A 21,050-nucleotide genomic window follows, 5' to 3' on the forward strand; every position below is an offset into this window, starting at 1 on the left:
CGGCAGCGAAACTAGTCCGGCGCCGCGTTGCCATGGTGACGGCGGCGGCGGCTTGAGCCGCTGCGCGCTTCAGTTTAGCGAACTGTTTTGAATATTCGCGACGCTGGCGTGCAGGGCAGTATCAAGACTGATCGCTTGTCGCGGCCACCTGGTAAAAGCGAGCGGCGACCATGAAAGCCTTCCGCTGAAAAAGTCGGGCGGCTACACGGCCAGCAAAAGCCGTCAAAACAGCGCGCCCTGCACAGCGCGATTGGCCGCCAACTGGCTGCCAATCGCTGCAAAAACCAAGGCCACCGAACCAGGAACACGGCCGTCCCGGCGCGGCGCGGGGTCGCTCAACACGGCCGCGCCGCCGGGCGGCCCTGACCCGCGCCAACACCGGTGGAGCAGAGTGGAGGCTGGTAGAGCCGAGTGGCTCTTTGGCGGTCCCGACGGCGAAATGGCCGCACCAAATGGCCGGCTTTAAAACAGCGCCTGAGATACGATCGGCCGGCCCAAGAGCTGATCTCCGTGATACTCCACTGGCAAATGGGAAGGGCCAGTCGGGCGTGATTGGGGCAAGGGCGCCACATTCGCTTCGGTAGAGTTTGCGACGGTAGAGACGGCTTGTGCTCGGACTGCTGCAGTAGACAGCGTCTCATCGTGTGACGCCGTTCGGGCCGGTGGACTGGTAAAACACAGCCCAACACGCACGTTTGGAACGCCAAAACATCCCCTACGCGGGGAAACAATCACCAGGGCCTGCGGTGAAATGTAAAACACATAGGATTGGCGAAGGAAGGGGCCCAACGTGTCATTACACCCGGGAACAGCATTTCCCTACGCGCGGTGGTTATTATCCTAACGACTTTTCCAGTTCGATTAATCAAACGCTGTCCTGACAATCCCACACTGTCAGACCCCGCGCCAAAACGCGTCGACGAATTATTCCCCTGCCTACGGTCATGAATGCCGAATCGAGATACGATTAAAAGAAGTCAATAGCGCTCGCCAATGGCGCGACAGCCAACCGAATGCCTACTCAGCACGTGATGATATCATCGACGGGCTGAACGCGGCGCCGAGCAAAATACTCAGAAACGGGCGGCCGCACTCGGAATACGTAAGCGAAGATCACGATGTTGGCCGCTCGTCGACGGCCTGCACAACACGTGAAGAGCACATCGACGAGGGGCCTCTGCGGTCGTGTGCTGGCAGGCGAACCGGTTCGAAGAACGGCCATCACACAGCCAGGCGGACATGCTGGAAGAGCGGTCACCACCTTGCGCTCGGCGCCTGAGACCCGGCAGATGGCGCCATGGCCACACGCTGCAGACGTGGCCCGCATTCAGGGTAACACTATGAATAACAAACGCGTCGCAGTCACACACGCGTTGCAGTAACATACGCGTTACAGAACAGCCGATCTGCCAGCGATGTGCGCGACAGCCCTGCACGTTCCGTGCGATGAGGGTAAACAAGAACCTCGCTCTAAGCCCTGAACAAATCGCGGTGAACTGCTGACATGGCCTGGGAACGGGGAGTCGCACTACTCCCCGTCCTAACGTCGGGTTCGGGTCGTGAAGACGAATGGAGAATGGACAAGTTTTTACATACGGCAAATAGGTTGCTGTTTGGAACGCGTCGACGGCACATCTATGCCCCGAAATCCCCCGAACCCAGCCCCACCGCAGCCCACGCTTCAGCCGCGCTGTGACGCCCGCTCGGGAGCGCGGCTGAGACCATGTACGGCAGGGGCGGGAAACCCGCGCCTGGCGCCCATCCAGCACCGCTGGAGGGAGCTTGACAGGAGCCATGTTGGGATGAGGGGGCGGGATAACCGTCGGTGCGGCGCCGCCAGACAGCGGAGGGGGGGGGGGGAGTGCCGTGTAACTGGAGGAGCGCGCCCGATCCTCGGCGGCGACACCAACGGCGCCACAACGGCGCCGGCGGCGACCTGGCATTCTGACGGCCTGTTGCGACTGCACATCCTGAGCTTCACCGTGTGAGGTTTTCCCCGAGCGTGATCATATAGGAAAAAAGAAAGAAATCCGCGCCTCGAATCCACACGGAATGAGAATAGATAGATAGTAAACGCGCCCCGGCATTTCAGCATTATTTCGCTGCGTTGTGCCATCACCCCGCCTGAACGCCATCCCGGAACGTCAAAGCAGTCCGTTTCTATGAGCTGACACTCATCGACAGCGAGTCCAAAGTAGGTATCCGCAAGTGACCTGGATTCAGGCGTCATCAAACTAGCTAGTCGAACCAGGTCCCGCCCGCATGTACCCACACTCGCGCGGACACCGTCATGTATGGCGCCTTTTGACAGCTCTGGTGCGTCCAAGGACATATCCTTGAGGTGCTCGTTCAGGCATGGCTGCAGATCAATTGAAACGGAACATTTCCCACCGAACATAACAACACGCCGTCGCCGCCGACGTCAGCACGTCGTACCATTAGCTGTGAGACGCAGCGACGAATGTCAGGCGGTCAGCGGCACTAACCTAAGTGACCACGTCGCCTCACTGAAGACCGACCCGACCGCCACTGACGGCGATTTGTGTCCGTGATGATACTAACAGCAACCGCAATGACACTTCCGACGCTAATGCTATTCATCACAGCCCATAACGCGAGCACCCAAACCACAAAAAGCTTGGCGCCAATAAGCACAGCGGCATTCCAGCGCGGCCTCGATGCTCGCGAGACAGCGCTGAGCAGTGCTCTGACCCTGCCACCTCCAGCGCCGCGCACGGGCACTTCATTACGCGTAACGGGCCGACTCGAGGGCGGCGGGCGGCGCTATACGGACGATGGGAGCCAAGCGCAGCCTGCCGCGTCCGGCTGGCGGGGGGAGGGGCCGGGTCGGGCCGCGGGCGGCCGGCCCGCTCCCAACGCGGCCGCCGCAACATTCCCACGGCACCGAGGTCAGCTCGCGAGAGTTCGGAGCCGGCCGCGCGGGCCGCCGCGAGACGCAGGCGGCGATGCCAGCCAATCGGAGCGCGGAGTTGGCGCTAGTGAGGTCCAACAGCAGAGCGGATGATGCTGAGGCAATTGAAGCAGAGTGCCGAAGTCTGTCAAGACACCGTTTCAAATAACGTGTCTTCCGGGTGAAAAGGTGTTAATAATAAATCATAAGCATCCAAACACGTCTGACGTCATACGACGTCTGACGTCATCAGGCGCACGGCTGCCACGCGAGACCATGGCACCAAGCCTACCCATTGCGACACCGAGACACTGATACCAGGACTGCCTGCTGAGACGCCGGCTTCATCTCGGACACCAGGGCTCCCACTGAGATACCGGCTGCATCTCCGCACAGCGCTCCGGCAAACTCCGGCAGACGTACTTCCCCAGTGGTGGAGCGTGTGAGCCGGCCGGCGAGCCGCGAGCGGTCGACATTCCCGCCCCCCTCCCCCGGCACGGGCCTCCCAGCGCGGGTGACATCACCCTCTCCGGAGCGGAGGCGCCCGGCAGCCTTTCCCGCCAGCCGACAGGCCCAAACCGCAGTAATTGTAATTGCAGCCGCATGTCTAATCAATTCGCGGCTCCGTGCCTGCACGCTCGGTAATAGGCGGCGACGAGCCATAAACAACGCAGCCGCCACGCCGCGAGAGAGATCGGCACCCGAGGGCGGGCGGGCGGCCCGAGCTCGCCACGCGGCCCTGTCCGAGAGCGGCCCGAGCTCGTCACGCGGCGCTGTCCGAGAGCGGCCCGAGCTCGTCACGCGGCCCTGTCCGAGAGCGGCTAGCTCCGAGCATGCCACTGGACAGCGCGACGAGAAACGGGCTCTCAGGGAGGCGGAGAAGAGCACACCGCCTGCCCGATACGCGAGAGCAGCAGGCGATTTCGGCTAGACCGGCCAGGCAACAGCCGCGTGGGTAAATCAACGCTTGTAAATCACGTCGACGGATGCGCAGGTACGCAGCTGCTGTAGCGCTAAGATCGACTAACACGTAACCGGACTAACGCGTGACAGGGACAGCGCGTGGCTGAACCAGGACGCGACCGACCTGAACGCGGCTGAACGAAAGAAGCATGGCCAGAACTAACCCGCGACTAGTTCGACGTACAGTTATGCCGCCGGCCGGTGGACGATTCTGCGACAGCTACCGCGGCGGCACGGCGGCTGTCGCCTTGTCAACATGAGCGGCCGCTGGACTAACGGACAGCCGGCGCAGCGGTGGCCGCCGCGGCACGTCACTCGGCCATCAGCGCCTCATCAGCGCCCCATCAGCGCCCCATCAGCGCCTCATCAGCGCCTCGGCGGCAGCTCCGTCCTCCGTCGGGAGCGATTGACTGTCGCCACCCCCCGCCGCGCCCCCGGACGCCCGCCGTCTGGCACCGGAGCGGGCCGGAGCGGGCCGGGCGGGCCATATGCGCCCGCCGCCGCCGCATCTGCTGCCACCGCCGGCGGCGACTCGGCTCGCACAGTGCGTGCGATGGGCACGCATCGGCGGCGGCGCAGGCGGCGGCGCAGGCGGCGGCGCGTGCGTCAGGTCGACCGGGACCTGCTGTTGCGCGGAGCCGGCGCGGTCAGCGGCGGGGCGGGGAGAAGGAGGCTGGCAGTGAGCACGAGCGCGCGGGACTGCCATGGTGCGTCCTCTGGGGAGGTGGGAAAGAAGCAAAGGGTACTTTGCGCTGTCTAATTCAGTGCAACGCCGTGTAGCTGGTGTTAGTTTTCAGATGCAAAAATGGTCTCCTGCACTCCCCTCCCATTCCTCTGCCTCCGACATCCTTGGTGGAGCAATAGCGGGAGAAAAACGCGCTGTAGGAAAGAAGCGCAAGAGAGGGGAGAAGGCGGCATTATGGAGAAGGGACGGAAGGAAGAATGATGCATCAGGAAGGATGAAGGAGGGAGGGAGAGGTAACGGAGGAGAAGAGAAAGCAGTTCTGACGATCCCTGATTGAGTGACAAGTCCAGGCTCTCTTCCAGAAGTTCCTTCGGAAAGCAAAGATACGCATGTTTATCAGCCCTAGTGGTGGCTGAGACAAGTTTTTCATTTGTGCACTACACGGAAGCTGTGTCGTTGCATAGCCGTGCCGAAAATTGCATGTTTTTACCAGAGGACTACGAAGCGCTCAAGACCATCCATTATGGAAGGCATGCAATGCTGCAGAGGCAGCTGTGGTATGTCGTTCCTAAGGGCTAAGGAAACCTCAACAGTGCTGACAGATCCGCCTCATTGTCTTACATGTCTTAAGCGGATGGCAAATCCAGAAACCTGCTTAATGGCACACAAATATTTGACTGATTTGGTCATCGCGGTATGCACCTTTCCCTCTCCCGCCACCACCGTGCTCAAATTCCGCTACGTTTGCTGTGGTATCTCCCTCGTGGAGTGTCCCGCCCCCACTGTCACGCGCGTCGAGACGGAAATTCAAGCCATTGTCAGTGTGCGGAGGCTTCAGAACGCTGGTGGATGGCGCAGCCGGCGATCGCCTGGACATTGTTCATCCCACCAGGCGTAACGAGCCGCCTGACGGGCAGGCGCAAGCTGAATGTGACAGCGGTGGCGGCGTCTTTGAAGGCGGAGAACGTGATTGGAGACTCGAGCGGCTGAGGTGGAGGCGGATTGTGGGGTCTCGCTTGCCGATCGATAATGGGCTCGGTCAGGAATACGAAACGTCGCGCACGCAAATTTGGCGGTTTGGTATGTCCACTGTGGTGTCATAGTCCGGACGCAGAATAAGAAGATGCAGCAGACAGATCAGTGAATCACTGGAGCCGAACGGCAGCGGTCAGTGAATCACTGGAGCCGTTCCGTTTTTGTCACTGGGTCCTGTATAGCGAAAATACATCCCAACAACAAACAGCAGCCAGTATGTCAGCCCAGCCGAATAAACTAACCCAGACACAAAACCCCTGCTCGGATGACCGCCTGAGGTGCGGTCGTCGCCCTCCGCCCCTCACACCTCCCCGATGGAGCGTCTCCCAGCCCCGCGGGCCCGCGTCACGGCCGCCCGCCGGACCGGCCGTCACGGCTCCCGGCCGCGTCACGCGCGTCTGGAAACAATCGCGACGCGCCCGCGCCGGTTAGGCCGCGCCCGAGCGTCGCGCGCGTGACGCGCCGCGCACGAGGCGTGACGGCGGCTGCAGGCGTCGCCGGCGGCGGCAGAGCGGCGTCCGCAGAAGCGCACACAGACGTCCGGTGCGGCACAGATGTGGCAGAAGCGAGCAGGATGTGCCCTCACTGAGCGGGGTCTCGTGGTTTACGTTGGCGAAACGGTAGCGCTTGGGCTAAATGGCTCGGAACGGAGTTCCCGTGCGAAATTTGTGGGGAGAATTCGTGGATGACACCGCTCGGTCGCGGCACTCCCAAAGGGACTGGCTGGGCGGCGGGACACCCCTGCGCCGCTCCCCCATGCTAGGGAAAGACAGGGCTGCGGGTGGGAAAACAAGGGCAGCGGAGGTGATTAAAATGAAATATTCATCGGGTCGTTATTCAGCGCGGCACGGGTTCAAAAAGGGAGTCTGGTGGCAAACCCAAAGCCCAAACAATACATTGCTTGGACACGTATCACTGGCATGAATTAGCTTGGTAGTTGCAGACATTAAAAGTTCACGCTTTCGCTGAAACCGGCGATCTATTTTGCAGCCAAGATCCACACAGAAGAGTAGTAAAACTTTCCAACACAACGTACCTCTTATGCTCGGAAAGTCTGTACGTTTCATTTTCCGTGGCCCGAGTGGCCGTCTCCAAAGCGACTCTACAGACGGAAACTGACCACGCGGACCGCCTCTGCCTCCAGTGACGTCATTCAAAAGCGCCGTTGCCGCCGCCAGCAGACCGGAAGTCTGATAACAGCGCGCGCGTGACAGGCCGCCGGACACACACCACGGGTGAGGAGAAATGTTCGCGCATCAGGTGCTGCGGCGGGCGGAGATTCGGCCCTCTAAAAAGCAGCATTGAAAACCCAGCACCCTAAATAAAGTCCGGCGGATTTCTACCAATCTAGATTCAGACCTAACTGGTTTTACGCATAATTTGGCCGAACATCAGAGGTGATCGAGAAAAAGAGAGCTCCCCCCCCCCACACACACACACAAAGGACGCGGCTGACCGGAGCATCATTTGCCGCCACGTTTGAAGCGATGATCACGCCCATTACAGCGTCTGGTCCGCGCCATAAAAAAGCGCGCCAAGCCGCATTTTGGCGCCGGACTCGCCGGAAGCGCGCGCCGCTCGTAGTGTCATCTCGGGACCATTGTGCACATGGCCGCTGCTGCGTCGCCGTGGCGATGGCCATCGTCGCCATTACCACGTCTGTCACAGTCGCCATTATGGCCGTTAGGGGACGGCGCCGGCTCGCGCGCACGTGGCAGCCAGGCTTCTCACTTCCGGGGGAAGGCGAGGTCGGTGGCACGGGACTTACGGCATCAACGACAGTGGTCCAGCGAGGGTTCCTCCCACCGCACCGGAAATAATATGACGGGTGAACCCCGGCTTTACAGTGAGATTTTATTCAGAAGACACATTAAAGGCCATCAACCATAACGTGCATTGGTAGCAAAGCCGTCGCATTCGCCATGTATTCATGCCACTTTCCCGTATGCGACTGGACGGCTCTTCTCGTAAGCAGCCAGACATTAATTCTGAAGCGCATTAATGGGATTCTCTTCCCATGTCCGCTGATGCTTGTGTGCCTTGATCGGCTTCCGCGGCCGTAAATCCGACCTCGCTCTGAGCGACATCGCCAAGCCGAGCCTTCATACGGTTCTCGCGGAACACCAGACCCACTCGGCCGAGGGCGGCCACTGGCGCGGACACCGGCCGGACTCCGCACCAGCCGAACAGCGAGCGGCAGAGGCCGCGGCCGAACACAAGACCCCGAACGGTCGCGTCAGGGCGGCGTCACGCCTATTACGGGTCGCGTCTGGGGGAGGAGGCCGCGAAATTCGGAGTCCCGTCACAAAGCACGTCCGCAAAGTAGCGGGCGGCGGGGCAGCGAGCTGGAAGCCAAACGGTAATATTGGGGGAGAGTCCAGGCTCAGGAAGGGACGCCGGTCGGGCAGGTGGCCTGCATGGACGGAAGGCGGCCCGGAAGGCCAATTATGGCGAAATCTGACGCCGGACCACGATTCATAAGCCAAATCAAGGACGGCGGAAATCAGCCGTGAGGTGGACAAAATGGGCGGTGGAATGGCCTTACGCCCGGAGACGTTTTGTGGAAGCGGATCGCAATAACCAGGGGTGGGGGTCATTGGCACGACGGTGTGCAGCTCTTTGTCCAAAGTCCTCTCACGGGTCCCGTCAAGTGAGCATCGTACACTGCTTTTGTCCCGTTACCTGCATCGGTGAGTAAGTTAATCCGAGTTCCAAACATCATTTTCAATTCGGTCGGTATCGTCAAAACAAAACTCCTCAACGAGCAGCATCGTGGCAGAACCGCTAATCACAACTGATACGCATCTTCAAGTAAGCATCCCTGATCACACACCATGGTCAACCATGCTCAACGGTTACATCACTGGCCCACCAATCACAAGCAAAGCAGTTCCGGTCGATTACAGCTCGTGGGAAACCACCTGTGCAGCTTCCCAGGCCGAGGAGGCCGCACAATCCAGTTATATCAATCACGCATCTGCGCCCGGCCGTGGCCGCCGAGGAGCGTCACGCGCCTAAGAGCCGTGGGAGAAATTCGAACGTTCGCGTAACCCAGACGGCATCGATCTTGTATAATGAGGCGCATTCACCGGCTCAACTCGGGCGATATTGATAGGCGAATTTTTAATGGCTGGTTTTGGGGCTGAAATAGATCGGTCACGATGAGCAGCAACCGAAAACGTCACGCAGCACCGGTCGGACCCCGATGTGACTTTGGTGCCATCGTCAGCGACTCTTTCGTACATCTTTTGAACACCCCCAGCTCTACCAGTTACCATGTGATGCAAAAGAGATGTTCGCTGTCCTTCCCAGCAAACACTTCAGTGAAATGATGCCTATCGAGCAGATTACTCCTGCTTTCTTTTTTGCTTCTCTGAAGAACTAGCTATCAGTCAGTGGCCAGCAAAAAGGATGATAATGAGTGATTAAAAGCGTATGATGTGGAAAAGTCTGCTCTAGGGCAAGATAGAAATTTACATAATTCTGTCCGACCTCCGTACATGCGACCGCCCCCTCCCCCCCAGACCAGCGACACAGCCCTCCCCAGACCAGCGACACAGCCCTCCCCATGTCACTCGCACCCCTCCCCTAAGTCGTGGACAGCTGGCCGGTGACTCCGTCACCAATCAGGAGTCACGATCGGCAATCCCGGCCACAGCCGCACGTGCCGTCCCGGGGAAGCGATGCGGGTCCCGCCCAGCTGTCCCAACCGCTCACTGCGCGCCCACCCGCGCCTCAAAACCCGCCGCCACACCGCGCCAAACAGGCTAATCCAGTTCAAAAAACGGCCCGGCACAATGGCAAGCCCAGCAAAGCCGCCAAATGCGGGACTGACGTCGGCTCGGGCGCGGCCCGGGGCGGGCGCCTCCGACTGTTTGCGCGCGGCCCGACCGCTGGCTACCCGGTGTTTTGGAGCCCGCCCCCGACCGCCGAGGGTCGCGACGAATCGGCCCCTCCGGCGGGCGGGGGGGGGGGGGGGGGGGGCGCGCGTCTGGGCCCGCGAGAAAACAGGAGGGGGGGTGGCCGGCGCGCGGATGCGTCCGTCCGTGTCGGAGCCCCTGCCCTGGCAAGTCCGACAAGACAACGGAGCGAGCAAGGTCGGGAACGCTGCGCGGAGGCGAGTCCGGCGCCGGGACCCGGGAGGCCGCTGCAGACCTGGCAAAGGTCCGAGGAGACCGCTGCAGACCTGGCAAAGGTCCAGGAGACCGCTGCAGACCTGGCAAAGGTCCGGAAGACCGCTGCAGACCTGGCAAAGGTCCGGGAGGCCGCTGCAGACCTGGCAAAGGTCCGGGAGGCCGCTGCAGACCTGGCAAAGGTCCGGGAGGCCACTGCAGACCTGGTAAAGGTCCGGGAGACCACTGCAGACCTGGCAAAGGTCCGTGAGGCCGCTGCAGACCTGGCAGTGGGCCCACAGCGGCGCGAGCTGCAGCTGCGGGCTGGCGCGGCGAGCGATCTCCTCATGGTCTCGGCGGTCAGTGAGAATCGACTATCAGATATATCAGATGGCGTCGCAGTTTTTAGGCGGCTGGAGGTGCGATACCTGGGAAAATATGCGGTCGTGCCTCTCAGCTACGCTGAATCAAGTGAAATAGCACCTGAATAAAAGCAGCCACTCGAGCCCCCGATCTTGCAGAGGTTCCCAACGGCCCCGTCGTAAAGCACCGGCCTGCAGGTCTTGTCAGCGCCATGTCAGGCTTGCAAGCTCGCTGTAAATCGCCCGGCCGCTCTCTCTGGCACGGGAGGAGGGGGGGGGGGGGGGGCAGTAAGCTGCGGCCGATGACGACACCGCAGGCAGATCTCGTAGGAATTTCGTGATGGTGAGAGGGAGAGAAGGCCTCGGGCAAAGCAGATGCACGGCACGAGTGGACCTGCGGGACTTGCGAGCCGCGGACAATCCCAGCAACGCTCCCGCCCATCATTCCGGAGAAGATCTCGGAGGGAAAACAGGCTCAGGCATCCGCATTGGTCAGGATGAAAGGATTGATTGATTATTGGTGATTACGTCCCTTCAAACGGATGGTGGGGAGAAGAGAGGTGCATGCGGAGAGCAAATGGTGCCGAAGGACCGGACGTCCCGAGACCAACTCACTGCGGCGAGGACCGTAATATAGTGGGTGCCGTTGCCAAGCTGCTGTGCACGGACGAAAGCAGCAGCTTTTGCCGACAATGTTGTCTTAAAAGCGAGCAATCTCACAAAGCCCCAACTGCCGGTTGACTCAAAGGTTGGCACCGCGTACTGTGTGCACCGATGATGCAACATCTTCACCTTTATAGCGGCGTTGACCCGTGTTTAGCATGTTCTTTTACATGTGGACAACGCTCCCGCCAAAACCCCGCCATGTGAATGCGCCGCGCATGCGCGACGCGCCACAGCCGACCGCCCCAGGGTCAGGGGTCAGGGCGGCGTCACTTACTCAGGTCACTCAGGGCTGCGTCACTGGAGACGGCAGGGTCGATTGTGTGCACCAGTGAAAGTCCCCTCCCTGACCTCCGGCTGGAGCAGGAGCAGCCTAAGGCTGGGGCCGTCACGCATGGCAGCACGTGGACGATGCCGCAAAGGCAGTCTGTGGCACAGCCCGAGCAGTGGGCGGCCACAAATGTGGTGTGAAATCACGCGTCTGGTGTGATACGACGGGATCGGCTGGCTGGCACGCTTGCGATCTTCTTAACTTTGCAACTTAGCTGCTGTTGCTACAAATACGATTCCGATCAACACACATGACACCATATCTCCATCTCGTCCAGTCCCAGTAACAGGGCTCCCTTCCGCTCTCTCCCAGCGCGGCTTCCTTCGTCCCGGAACTTTTTGCCAGCCGGCGCCTACGTATCGACACAATCCGTGCCACGCTCGGCGGACCGTGAAACCGCCCCGCAAGCGTTCGCTTTCCTTCGCCGACTGCCCGGCCGAGGGTGAACTCCCACAGACCCGCGGCGCCACACACATGTCGTCACCGGCGCCGTACCCGTGACGTCACCGTTCGCCACCTGGACATCCATCCCCGGTAAAAAATGAGACCACGGCTGCGGCGGCGGCGGCGGCGGCGGCAGGAAAGGGGACTCCGAAGAAACCAGCGCCGACAACAGGATGTGGAGATTAGCCGGCGGCCGGCAGCTGGTGCCGTCGAGGGCTGCGGGGTTACGGAAGCGCTGATTGCCTCCTCATTAGTGCGCAAGGGGTTCTCACGGGAGCGCCGGGCGGGGGCGCGGGTCACCGGCGGCGCTGACCGCGGGTCACCGGCGGCACTGACCGCGGGTCACCGGCGGCACTGACCGCGGGTCACCGGCGGCGCTGATCGCGGGTCACCGGCGGCACTGACCGCGGGCCACCGGCGGCGCTGACCGCGGGTCACCGGCGGCGCTTTGTGCGGCAGGGCGGCGTCCGGGCCGGCGCGGGCTCGTCTGAGGGACAGCGTGAATATCCGCCGGTGGGCACGGCGGAGGCGCACGCGGGCGGCGGCGTGACTCGGGGCGGTTGGCCGCTGTGATCGACCGCTTCCGCGTGGGAGACCCGGGACCCCGGCCCGGCGCACCCTGTACCGGCCGCCGGGGACGACGGTAACGGCCTCAGAACGGGACGCTGATGAACTCTTTCGTGTATGGAGTCATGCGGCAGATCATTGTTGCGGGCTGGAGCGGAGTGCGGTGTATTTCGCGAAACGAATGACTGGGACGGGTCATTACCGCCGCCGTCTGTCACGCTCGTTTAAGTGAGAAAGCCGCAAAATGCTGCAATCTGCAAATATGTAATCAGCGCATAGCAACATGCAATTTTGTCGGAAAACCCCTCGTCATATCGGCCTACAACACACGGCGTTTAACTCATAGGCGCCATCTACAGCTAATAACTTAAGAGGACCGCATTTCGTTGAAACGGGCGGTAATATTTCGTGTAGCCACGCCACCAGCTACACAGTGTCCGACCGGTGCGTGGCTGGGTGGCCGGAGGAGGGCGTCCGTCCGACCGCAGAGCCATCACGAGCACCATTGCCGGAGGGCTCTCGTGACCTGGCGTCTGCAGAGGTCGTGACCTGACGTCTGCAGAGGTCGTGACTACACCTCCTACGCTCCGGCGTTCATTTCGCCGCCAGCCGGACCCATATCACACACCGGCGATTACGAGAACATTATCGTCGCGTAACGCGGCAGAAACGCCACGGACGAAAGTGCTTTGAGCACCTCCGCTGCGGGGATTCGTGAATTAATTCCATACCTCCCGTGCGGCGACTCTCGAGCGAGCGCCGCACCTCCAGCACGCTAAACCTCGCAGGGTGCCGGCGAAATGACCCGGATAACAGCGCCGTGCTAGACCTCGCCGTGCTGCCGCCATCTGCCTCCGCAGCGCCGCGGCGCTCTGAAGCCCGCGTTTCTCGCGTGACGACGTACCCGACCCCTGGCCGCGGCCGTGGCCCCGATGGGAGAGGGGGACACGCCGTCCCGCCGCGCGTGCCGATATTAGGGTCAGGCACCAGCGGCGCGCGAACCCAAAACAAGCTGGGGGCGGGGTCGCAGGCTTTCGGCTCATTTTTAGCCGAGCAACACTGCGGGGCAAAGGCTTGATTCTTCCAAGCCTGAGGCTATCCTCCCCCGCCTGCAGCGTCGGTTCCCGCGCCGCGTCCGGCGCGCGCGGCGCCGGCGCCGGCGGATGGCGCGCGTCACGCCACCGAGTGGCGGGAATCGAACGGCGCCGGTCGATGCCGCGCCGCGTTTGCCGCGATCTCCGCCTGTTGGCTCAGCTGGCTCGTTAGCGCCGATTGTCAATAACGGCGCGAGTTCTCATTAGGCGGCGCACACGCGCATGCCGAAGAGTGGCGCAGGTGGGGCGTGCAGCGCCCTGTTAACGGCGATTGGGTGCGGCGAGGGGCGGTGACAGGTGAGAGTGACACATAACGCACGCGAAGGTGACGAGATTGAGACAGCAGTAGGACGGCGACGAGCGCCGGCACCGCCGCCGGGTGCACGTCACACCAGAAACGCCTTCCCACGACATGCAAGGGAGCGTGCATCCGTTCAGGAGCGCCGAGTCGGCGTGCAGTGCGGCCCCAGCCTGCAAACGGCCTCAGCCTCGGCCAGCTCGACAAACGAAACCATGCCACTGCTGTAGAAAGCCGCATTAGCAATTCCTCTCGCCCGCGGTGTGGCGTCAGCCCATGAGGGGCCCTCTTGGCACCGCTGCAGATGTGCCCGCCGCTGCACAGCGCCCCCTGTGGGACGTCCGTCGTCAGGCCCCGACGGCCGTCCCTTCGTCTACAGCGGACGTCGCCGTCCCCAGCACCTTTGGCCGCCGCAGAAGTGCCTCGCAGCGCGTTAGAAAGCGGCTCGGAAGGAGGCCGGCGCGGCGCGTGGTCCCCGACCGCAAAGGCACTTCTTCGCGTTCGGGTTGCAGTACGACACGTTTAATTGCTTGGTCCATTTTGGGTACACTCCTCGTGCCTATCGAAGCTAGGGACACCAAAGCGCGCCTGGCAGAGGGCCACGAGCCCTTGACCTCGCGGCTGGAAGTCAAGCGTCCTGCCACCGAACCGGGCGGGCAAATTCGAGCGGCGTACCTTCATGGTGTGGACCATGGGCCCGGCCCGCTGCAGGTCCGTCTTCTCCTTCATGGTCCCGTCTCCCGCTCGGTCCCGGTCCTCAACGCCGGAGGTCCGTCATCCCGGCACCGAACGTCGACCGCGACCAGACCACAGATCGCCACCAGACCACAGATCGCGGGACCGCGAGCTTGCGTTCCCGTGTCAGGCGCGACCCAGCTCCGGTCAGCACGGGGCAAATCCACCGGGAAGTCGCGGCACACACCGTCGCCCACCACGCGGTAGCTTCGGCACGTGCTCGCGGCGGTCTTCAAACGAGCCGACGGACGGCGCGCACGGCTGATGACTCGGCGGCGGCCGCAGCACAACCCTGCCCCCTCGCCGACTCGGTGCGTACTACCTGGCGCGCTCTACCTGAGAGGCGCCCGGCCGCGGCGCGCGCCTCCGCCGCCGCCGCCTCGTCCTGCTACAGGGCTGCTTCGCCCGCGCTGCACGAGCCAAACCGGGTCTAAGCCCCCGTCAGGGTCGCCGTCGGGGCAGGGGCAGGCAGCGCCTGGCTCCAGCTCGAGAGGATTTGTCGGGTTTTCATCGGACGCCGTCGCGCGAACTTAAGTTCCCGCCAACGGCGGCGGCGCCAGCCGCGGGGTACCTGGCCGCACCTGCCCGACTGGCCAGTCCCGACGGACGAGTCCATCGGCGCCGTCGAGGGGAGGCACGCTGGCCGTAGTAGACACGTGCGGAGGCCGACGGACGCGCCGCGTCTTTTGCGACGCGGGCTTTCGCGGCGCGCCGCCGCCATATTTGGCGCCACTGGCCAGGCAGCGGCGCTGACGCCTAGTCAGCACCGCCCCTCTTACGTATTCATGAGAGGGGCCAGCCGGACCATAACATTTTGCACGGCCATGGGTGTAAGTCTGCAGCGCGCTGGTGCAACAGGTGCACGAGGCTGACGACCGCCGACAAACATAGGCGGCCAGCGCGGGGCAAGCCTGAGGTCCGCAATAGTGGTAGTAGCAGTCCAAGCTGGGTCAAGCTCGAGTGATCACGCTCGCGAATTCGGATGGAGCTCTCTTCACAGTACAATCAATCCAACTCGAGGCGTCTATGAATAGAAGAAGGCTCTCTTGCAGGCCGATGCATTAAGCTAGGTCAAGCACAAAATCGTCAAGGCTAGTAAGATGTGTTGCTTGGGCGTGCTCTAGCATCGGGCAAAAAGACCCCCAAAACCTGACTCCGAATCGACTATTAAGCCTTATCAGTTTGTTCGTCGTATGCCGGCCTCACATCATTTCCCAGCTTGTGGTGAGTGTAAGCCATTGACCAGCCGCTACATCAGCTATGGAGGGAGCTGTGGAGTGGAGACCCGTGCCACCTCTTCAACTCCTTGCCGCCACCCGCCCTGCGACACTTGGCTGTCTGCTGCAGCCGGACGTAGATGGCGGATATGCCAATGCGCGGGATTGGCGCCATCTTAACGGCATCACGACGCAGACTTTTGGCGCCGACTGATTCGGACCACGTTTGCCCAACAGCTCGACATCTCCCGCCACGGAGGTTACTCAGCACATCTGGTCACGAGCGCTATCAGTGCCGGCTGCGAACACTACTCAGGCTGGATGTGAGGGTCACGATGAAGCTGTCACAAAATACCGGGATGTCACGACCAGTTGGCGGGAACTGAGGCGCTGCCTCCATCACTGGCGCCATGAGAAGTCTTGGCGCGTAAAACCTTTGGTTGTTAATCAGGTCGCGCATAATCACGACCGTGGCGAAGGAATTTCAAGGAAGGATCGGATTGGGGGCAGAATGGGATTTGGCATTCTACGTAATGAAGTAACCCTAGCAATTCGTGTCAAAATCTCAGCGGCGTCACCTACGACGCCTAAAAGGCGCCACATCCTTCAAGAGATAGACAAGCCAAAGCCGTCGAAAAAGGTGCAAAGGTTCTCACAGACACGAGTACTAACGGAAGGTTTTTTACACCATACTTCCCACGCGGCACAATACACGTGGTCAGCTGGACCCGCTGCGTGCGCAGTCCCATCAATCTTCCTCACCCCTCCCACGCCACTGTCCGACAAAACACAAACACTGCCGCAAAAACACGGTTCAGCCGTTGCAGCTGGCCGCAAATGACGTCATTGTCCACGTGACTACCGTTCGACCGACTTAGGCCTGTTGGACACCCGTGCTCGCGTCGAACTGTTTTTGTTCGATTTGGGGTTTGCTGTTTCCTGGTCTCCCGCCATCTCATTTCTGATTTTCATGTGAACCCCGTAGCACTGTTGTCTATCTGTCTGTCCTCTATCTCGACCCAATGCTACCGTAGGTCTACTTTTGTTTTCGGTTTTGTTATTTGGTTAGAGCCCTTTCAGCTAGCATTGATCATTCCAGGCCTATGGGATGAAGGAGACTGGACAAGCGTGGAGCAGGAGCGCATGCGCCCGAGGAGTGCGCGCGAGCTTAGCCTGCGCAGGGGCGGGGGGCCTCTACGGGGCATGAGCTGGGCGCTCGGCCGGGGTCCCACTCTAGTGGGCCTTTCAATGCACTCGTGGCTGGAGCACGCAGTCTGCCCCGGAAAAGCAGGGCATTGCGAGGATGGATGAAGAGGCAAGACAGAGGATACGAGGGACGGATACCATTTGCTTTCAAAACTTGCAATAAATACCACAAGCCAGCCAAATGCCTTAAACAACAATGTCCATAACACAATACAAGGCAAAGAACACCCGAGCTAACACCCGGAGGTTCACAGCATAACTATAAAGCGCGTTCCAGTTGCGTGGACATCCAATACAACTGACGCATCACTGATGGGCGTAGGCCGAAACACCACTCCCGCCTCACGACCCCGACCTCCCCGCGCCAGCCGCTTGGCCACTCCCACCCACCGACACCCCAGGCTGAGACGGGGGGCCGGGCCGTGACCGAGCAGCACAGCTCGCGCCTTTCAGGCCGACGGCTGGGGCCGGGGAGGGGAGGGGTGTGAGTCAGCCTCCTCTGAGAGCCGACATGGAGAGGGGCGGACAGGGTCGCGAGAGGGAGCCACTCATGCGGCGATGACGCGACGAATCTCGTCCATGACGCTGCACCGGGCGGAGCGACGAGCGGCGCGGCGCGTCGGCCGTTTAGTCAGCCTCTTCAAGCGCCGGCTCATCAAGTCGGCTCATCAAGTCGGCTCATCAAGCCGGCTCATCAAGCCGGCTCACCAAGTCGACTTATCAAGTCGGCTCATCAAGCCGGCTCATCAAGCCGGTTCATCAAGTTGGCGCATTAAGCGTCCAAGTCGGCTCATCAAGTCGGCTCATCAACTCGGCTCATCAAGTCGGCATATCAAGCGCCCAAGTCGGCGTATCAAGTCGCCTCATCATGTCGGTGCACCAAGTCGGCTCATCAAGTCGGCTCAGATCAGCTTAGTGTCCTGTTCACTGCGTAGTGTTGCCATCAGGTGATGACATTTCGGGTACTGTGCGGCTGTGCAGACCCTGAACCGAGAACACCGTCACCACTGCAGGGGACAGTCGCCGCTTTAGACAGGCGTTTAATGACAGGTGTGGTTCACTCAGTTGGGCCATCTCAGCTCACCTAACTCTACGTTGCGCAACCTTCACCGAAATTAAGGCTAAAATGCACCCAGTGTCTGGCCGTTTTCTTGCTCCCATTACACAATCTGACATCTTGTCTGGCCACTTATGCGGGAGTTAGTATCCCTAGCGGGTCACACACCAGGATCACCAGGGTCACACCGGGCGGTGTCTGGTGACCGGGCAGTGTCTGGTAACCGGGCACTGTCTGGTGACCGGGCACTATCTGGTGGCCGGGTAGTGTCTGGCAACCCACACCACTGGCGCTCCGAGATCAGCCAACAGCCCAGCACAGAAGCTGCCACCGTTGTTTGCTGCAGTGCTCCTTTCGTGCTCTCGCCCCCTCCCCACCCCACCGACCTCTCGCCGACGGGGCGTCAGGGCCGCGCCCATGGCGCCTGCCTCCTCTCACCTTGAGACAGGTGCAGAAGGGGGAGGGTGGCCTAAGCCGCAGCGGGCGCAGCCAGCACGTGTGACACGGCTGGCCCGAACAGACCCCACATGGCGCCTGCTATCCGCGCGGGTGGAAGACCCCAAATGGACGTTGAAGCAGCTCGTGCCTTAAATTTACGACGTCAATGCTTAATACATCTGGCTATGCTAGACAAGTGTGGGAGGGCAGCAGCCACTTTCCTCAGTGTTCCCACGCCACTGGGCACAGCGCCATCTACAGAGAATGCGAGAAGCGATCGAGCAGGGCGTGAGCGGCCGCTCCTCAGTCTGAAACTGTATCAGGCTATCTTGATCGCTAAAAGTGGACTTCAGGGCGCCCCGAGTATTTGATCACGCTACACCCGCCAATGGGCTATCTTAATCCCGTGGGTTGGTGCAGCACAAGCTGATACCGAGAGGATTGGCCGAAGTAAATGCGGCTGACGGCATGCACGATGTTCATAAATAGTCGGTCTGGAATAGCTCAACAAGGTGTTCACCGCGATGTTTATCACGGTCATCAATGCAGATTCATCAAACACCGAACAGCCCGGAACAGGCTCATCGAACGCCGAACAGCCCGGCGTGGCGTCGAAGAGAAGCACAACCTCCACCATTTCCTTTCCCCTTCCCCACCGGACAAAACAGACCAACATCAATTTGCAGCACATGTGAGCTCCCCCTCCCTATTCTCCCAACCACCATCAACACCACAAGCAAGCACACCTAATCGACAATGCTCCGCGGCATTTTGGTACTCCCCCTGTGTAGCAAAATGCCGCTACTCCCCCATTTTGCTACTTTTGCTGGGCCGGTGTTTTACGGCGGGGGGGAGGGCCGCCGTAAAACGCCCGCCCAGCTCAGACGGGGTGGCCACCGGCGTCCGGCCGTGTCGTGGTCGCGCTCGCCGCCGGACGCCGGGCGCCGCCGCAGCCGGGCCCGCTGGGAATCTGCCGCCGGTTCTCACCGGTCGGGTCGGGGGTCGGGGGGTCGGCGTCGGCCGGCGCCCAGCCGGGTTCGCACGGGTGCGCCGCGCCTCGCGCCGTAATGACCGGCTGACACGAGAGGGCCCCCGGGGGGAGGGGCGTACAGAAGCAGCGCGGGCGGAACCGGAGACGGAAGGCAAGGTGGAGACAACGGGCTGAGGGTAGAGGGAGACGGATGCTTCGAACATAGGCGAGTACAAGGGCCACATTAGCGCTCAGGGGCCGTGGCGCAGCCGGGTTTCGAACCCAGCACCCCCGCGCGGTAGACGAAGACGCTACCCACCCGGCCATAACGCCACCACCGTCCGACTCCTGTGGGAGCCGACGCGAAGTCCTGGGAACCCGCACCTCCCGACGCCGCTGACCACGAATGACTGATGCGTGGGAAAGCACGAGATTGGACAAACACATCAGAGTGCATTTGGCCTCTTTATTAAAGAACTCTCTATTATTTCGCGCCTGGTGTGGACGGATTTGAGACAGGACGGAGAGCAGTTGGAATAATTTGGGTCCGTTAGTATGACATGAGTGAGGTAATTTCTTATTTTGCAGTGAAGGAGAAAAGCTATTCTAATAAGGAAACTGCAACGTTACCTCCGAACTTGAAATATGAAAGTAACGCTCAATCTTAAACATAATACACAACATTCTACATGCATGAGTGAAATTATCAGAAATAACTAACAACAACCACGACTCGAAATTATCTTCGGCAGCGCAGGGAACGTCAATCACAAGCCCTAGCGTCAAGTAGCGAAATCCAGGAACCGATCCCCGTAAAACGCACCCTCGGAAGCCATCAGTCACCCTTACATCCAACATCGTTCTACAAAGCCCACTCGCCCCACCGACTAGCAGCAATTAAACATCATAACTCCATTTCACGGCCAATTTTCCTTCCTGGCGGGCAGAGCGCGGCGCTGGGCGGCTGCTCCCTAGAGCGGCGCCGACCCTTTACCCGACCTCGACCCGTGCGACCCAGCCGGCCGGTGGGAGCCGGGCGCGGTGACACAACAGCGGCCGGTGGGAGCCGGGCGCGGTGACAGCCCTGCGGTGGACCGGCGCGGTGACATGCGGCGGCCGGTGGAGCCGGGGCGCGCGTGAAACGCGGCAGTCGTTGGAAGCCGGGCGCGGTGACACGTGGCCCGGCCGGTGGGAGCGGGCCTGCGTTGACCGCGCCGGACGGTGGGAAAAAAGCCGGGCGCGGTGACACGCGGCGGTCGGTGGAAGCGCGGCGAGCCTGCGGTCGGGTAACACGCCGGACGGTGGGCGGACGCAGCCGGATCGGCCTCTCTGCTGTCGCGTCCCTGGCTCCTCTCCTCCACCTACCCCGGCTGGAGAATCTCCGGACGTGTCAGGGGTGTGGTTGGCTGTGCGGCCTCGGTATGGAACACGAGGAGACGGGCAAAAATGTCAAGAATGATCTGGTATTTGTGTTGAGGACTGATTCTTGACACACAGATGCTTCGTACCAGCGTATTGAAGCTCATCGGGATGTTTTAATGCTCACCCGTCCTCGTCTTCTGTCCGGGGTAACGGAGTTCAGAATGCCTTTTTGTTAAAAGACCATGGGCATGTCATGAAACTACGTTTTTAAATCCACGGAATTCTTCAATGTGAGGGCGAGGGTGGAACAGATCCTTCTTCCCACATTGAGATCTCCATCTGGCATTTGGTGGCGTCAAGGATACCCTCGCATGAACCAACAAAGTCCTGAGCCAGCCGGCACAGCATACACTCCAGGTGGTCCCGACGGACGCTGGAAAAACCAACACCACGTCTGGGTTTCCGGTCGGAGATATCTTTATGTGCTTCAATGACATCCCGAGATGGCAGCGGTACAGTCTATAGCCCCAGGCCAAGGCATTCTGTGCCACGAAACAGGAGCGTCGGTGTGCGGATACTGCATGTCTGGCAAACCAGAGG

At 61.0% G+C, this 21,050-nt stretch overlaps 1 protein-coding gene across 1 annotated transcript in view; it reads right to left on the bottom strand.

Annotated features, from left to right (window-relative positions):
• The window catches only part of ec (ubiquitin specific peptidase echinus), a 72,724-nt gene extending 58,224 nt beyond the window's left edge, over positions 1 to 14,500 (bottom strand). Inside the window, exon 1 of the mRNA XM_037216870.1 lies at positions 14,141 to 14,500. Coding sequence (XP_037072765.1) covers positions 14,141 to 14,194 — 54 coding nt within the window. The 5' untranslated portion in view covers positions 14,195 to 14,500. The remainder of the gene's footprint in view (positions 1 to 14,140) is intronic.
• Positions 14,501 to 21,050: the final 6,550 nt, after the last annotated feature.

Source organism: Pollicipes pollicipes, unplaced genomic scaffold (genome assembly GCF_011947565.3).
Source record: "Pollicipes pollicipes isolate AB1234 unplaced genomic scaffold, Ppol_2.1 Scaffold_1600;HRSCAF=1878_pilon_pilon_pilon, whole genome shotgun sequence".
NCBI lineage: Eukaryota > Metazoa > Arthropoda > Thecostraca > Pollicipedomorpha > Pollicipedidae > Pollicipes > Pollicipes pollicipes.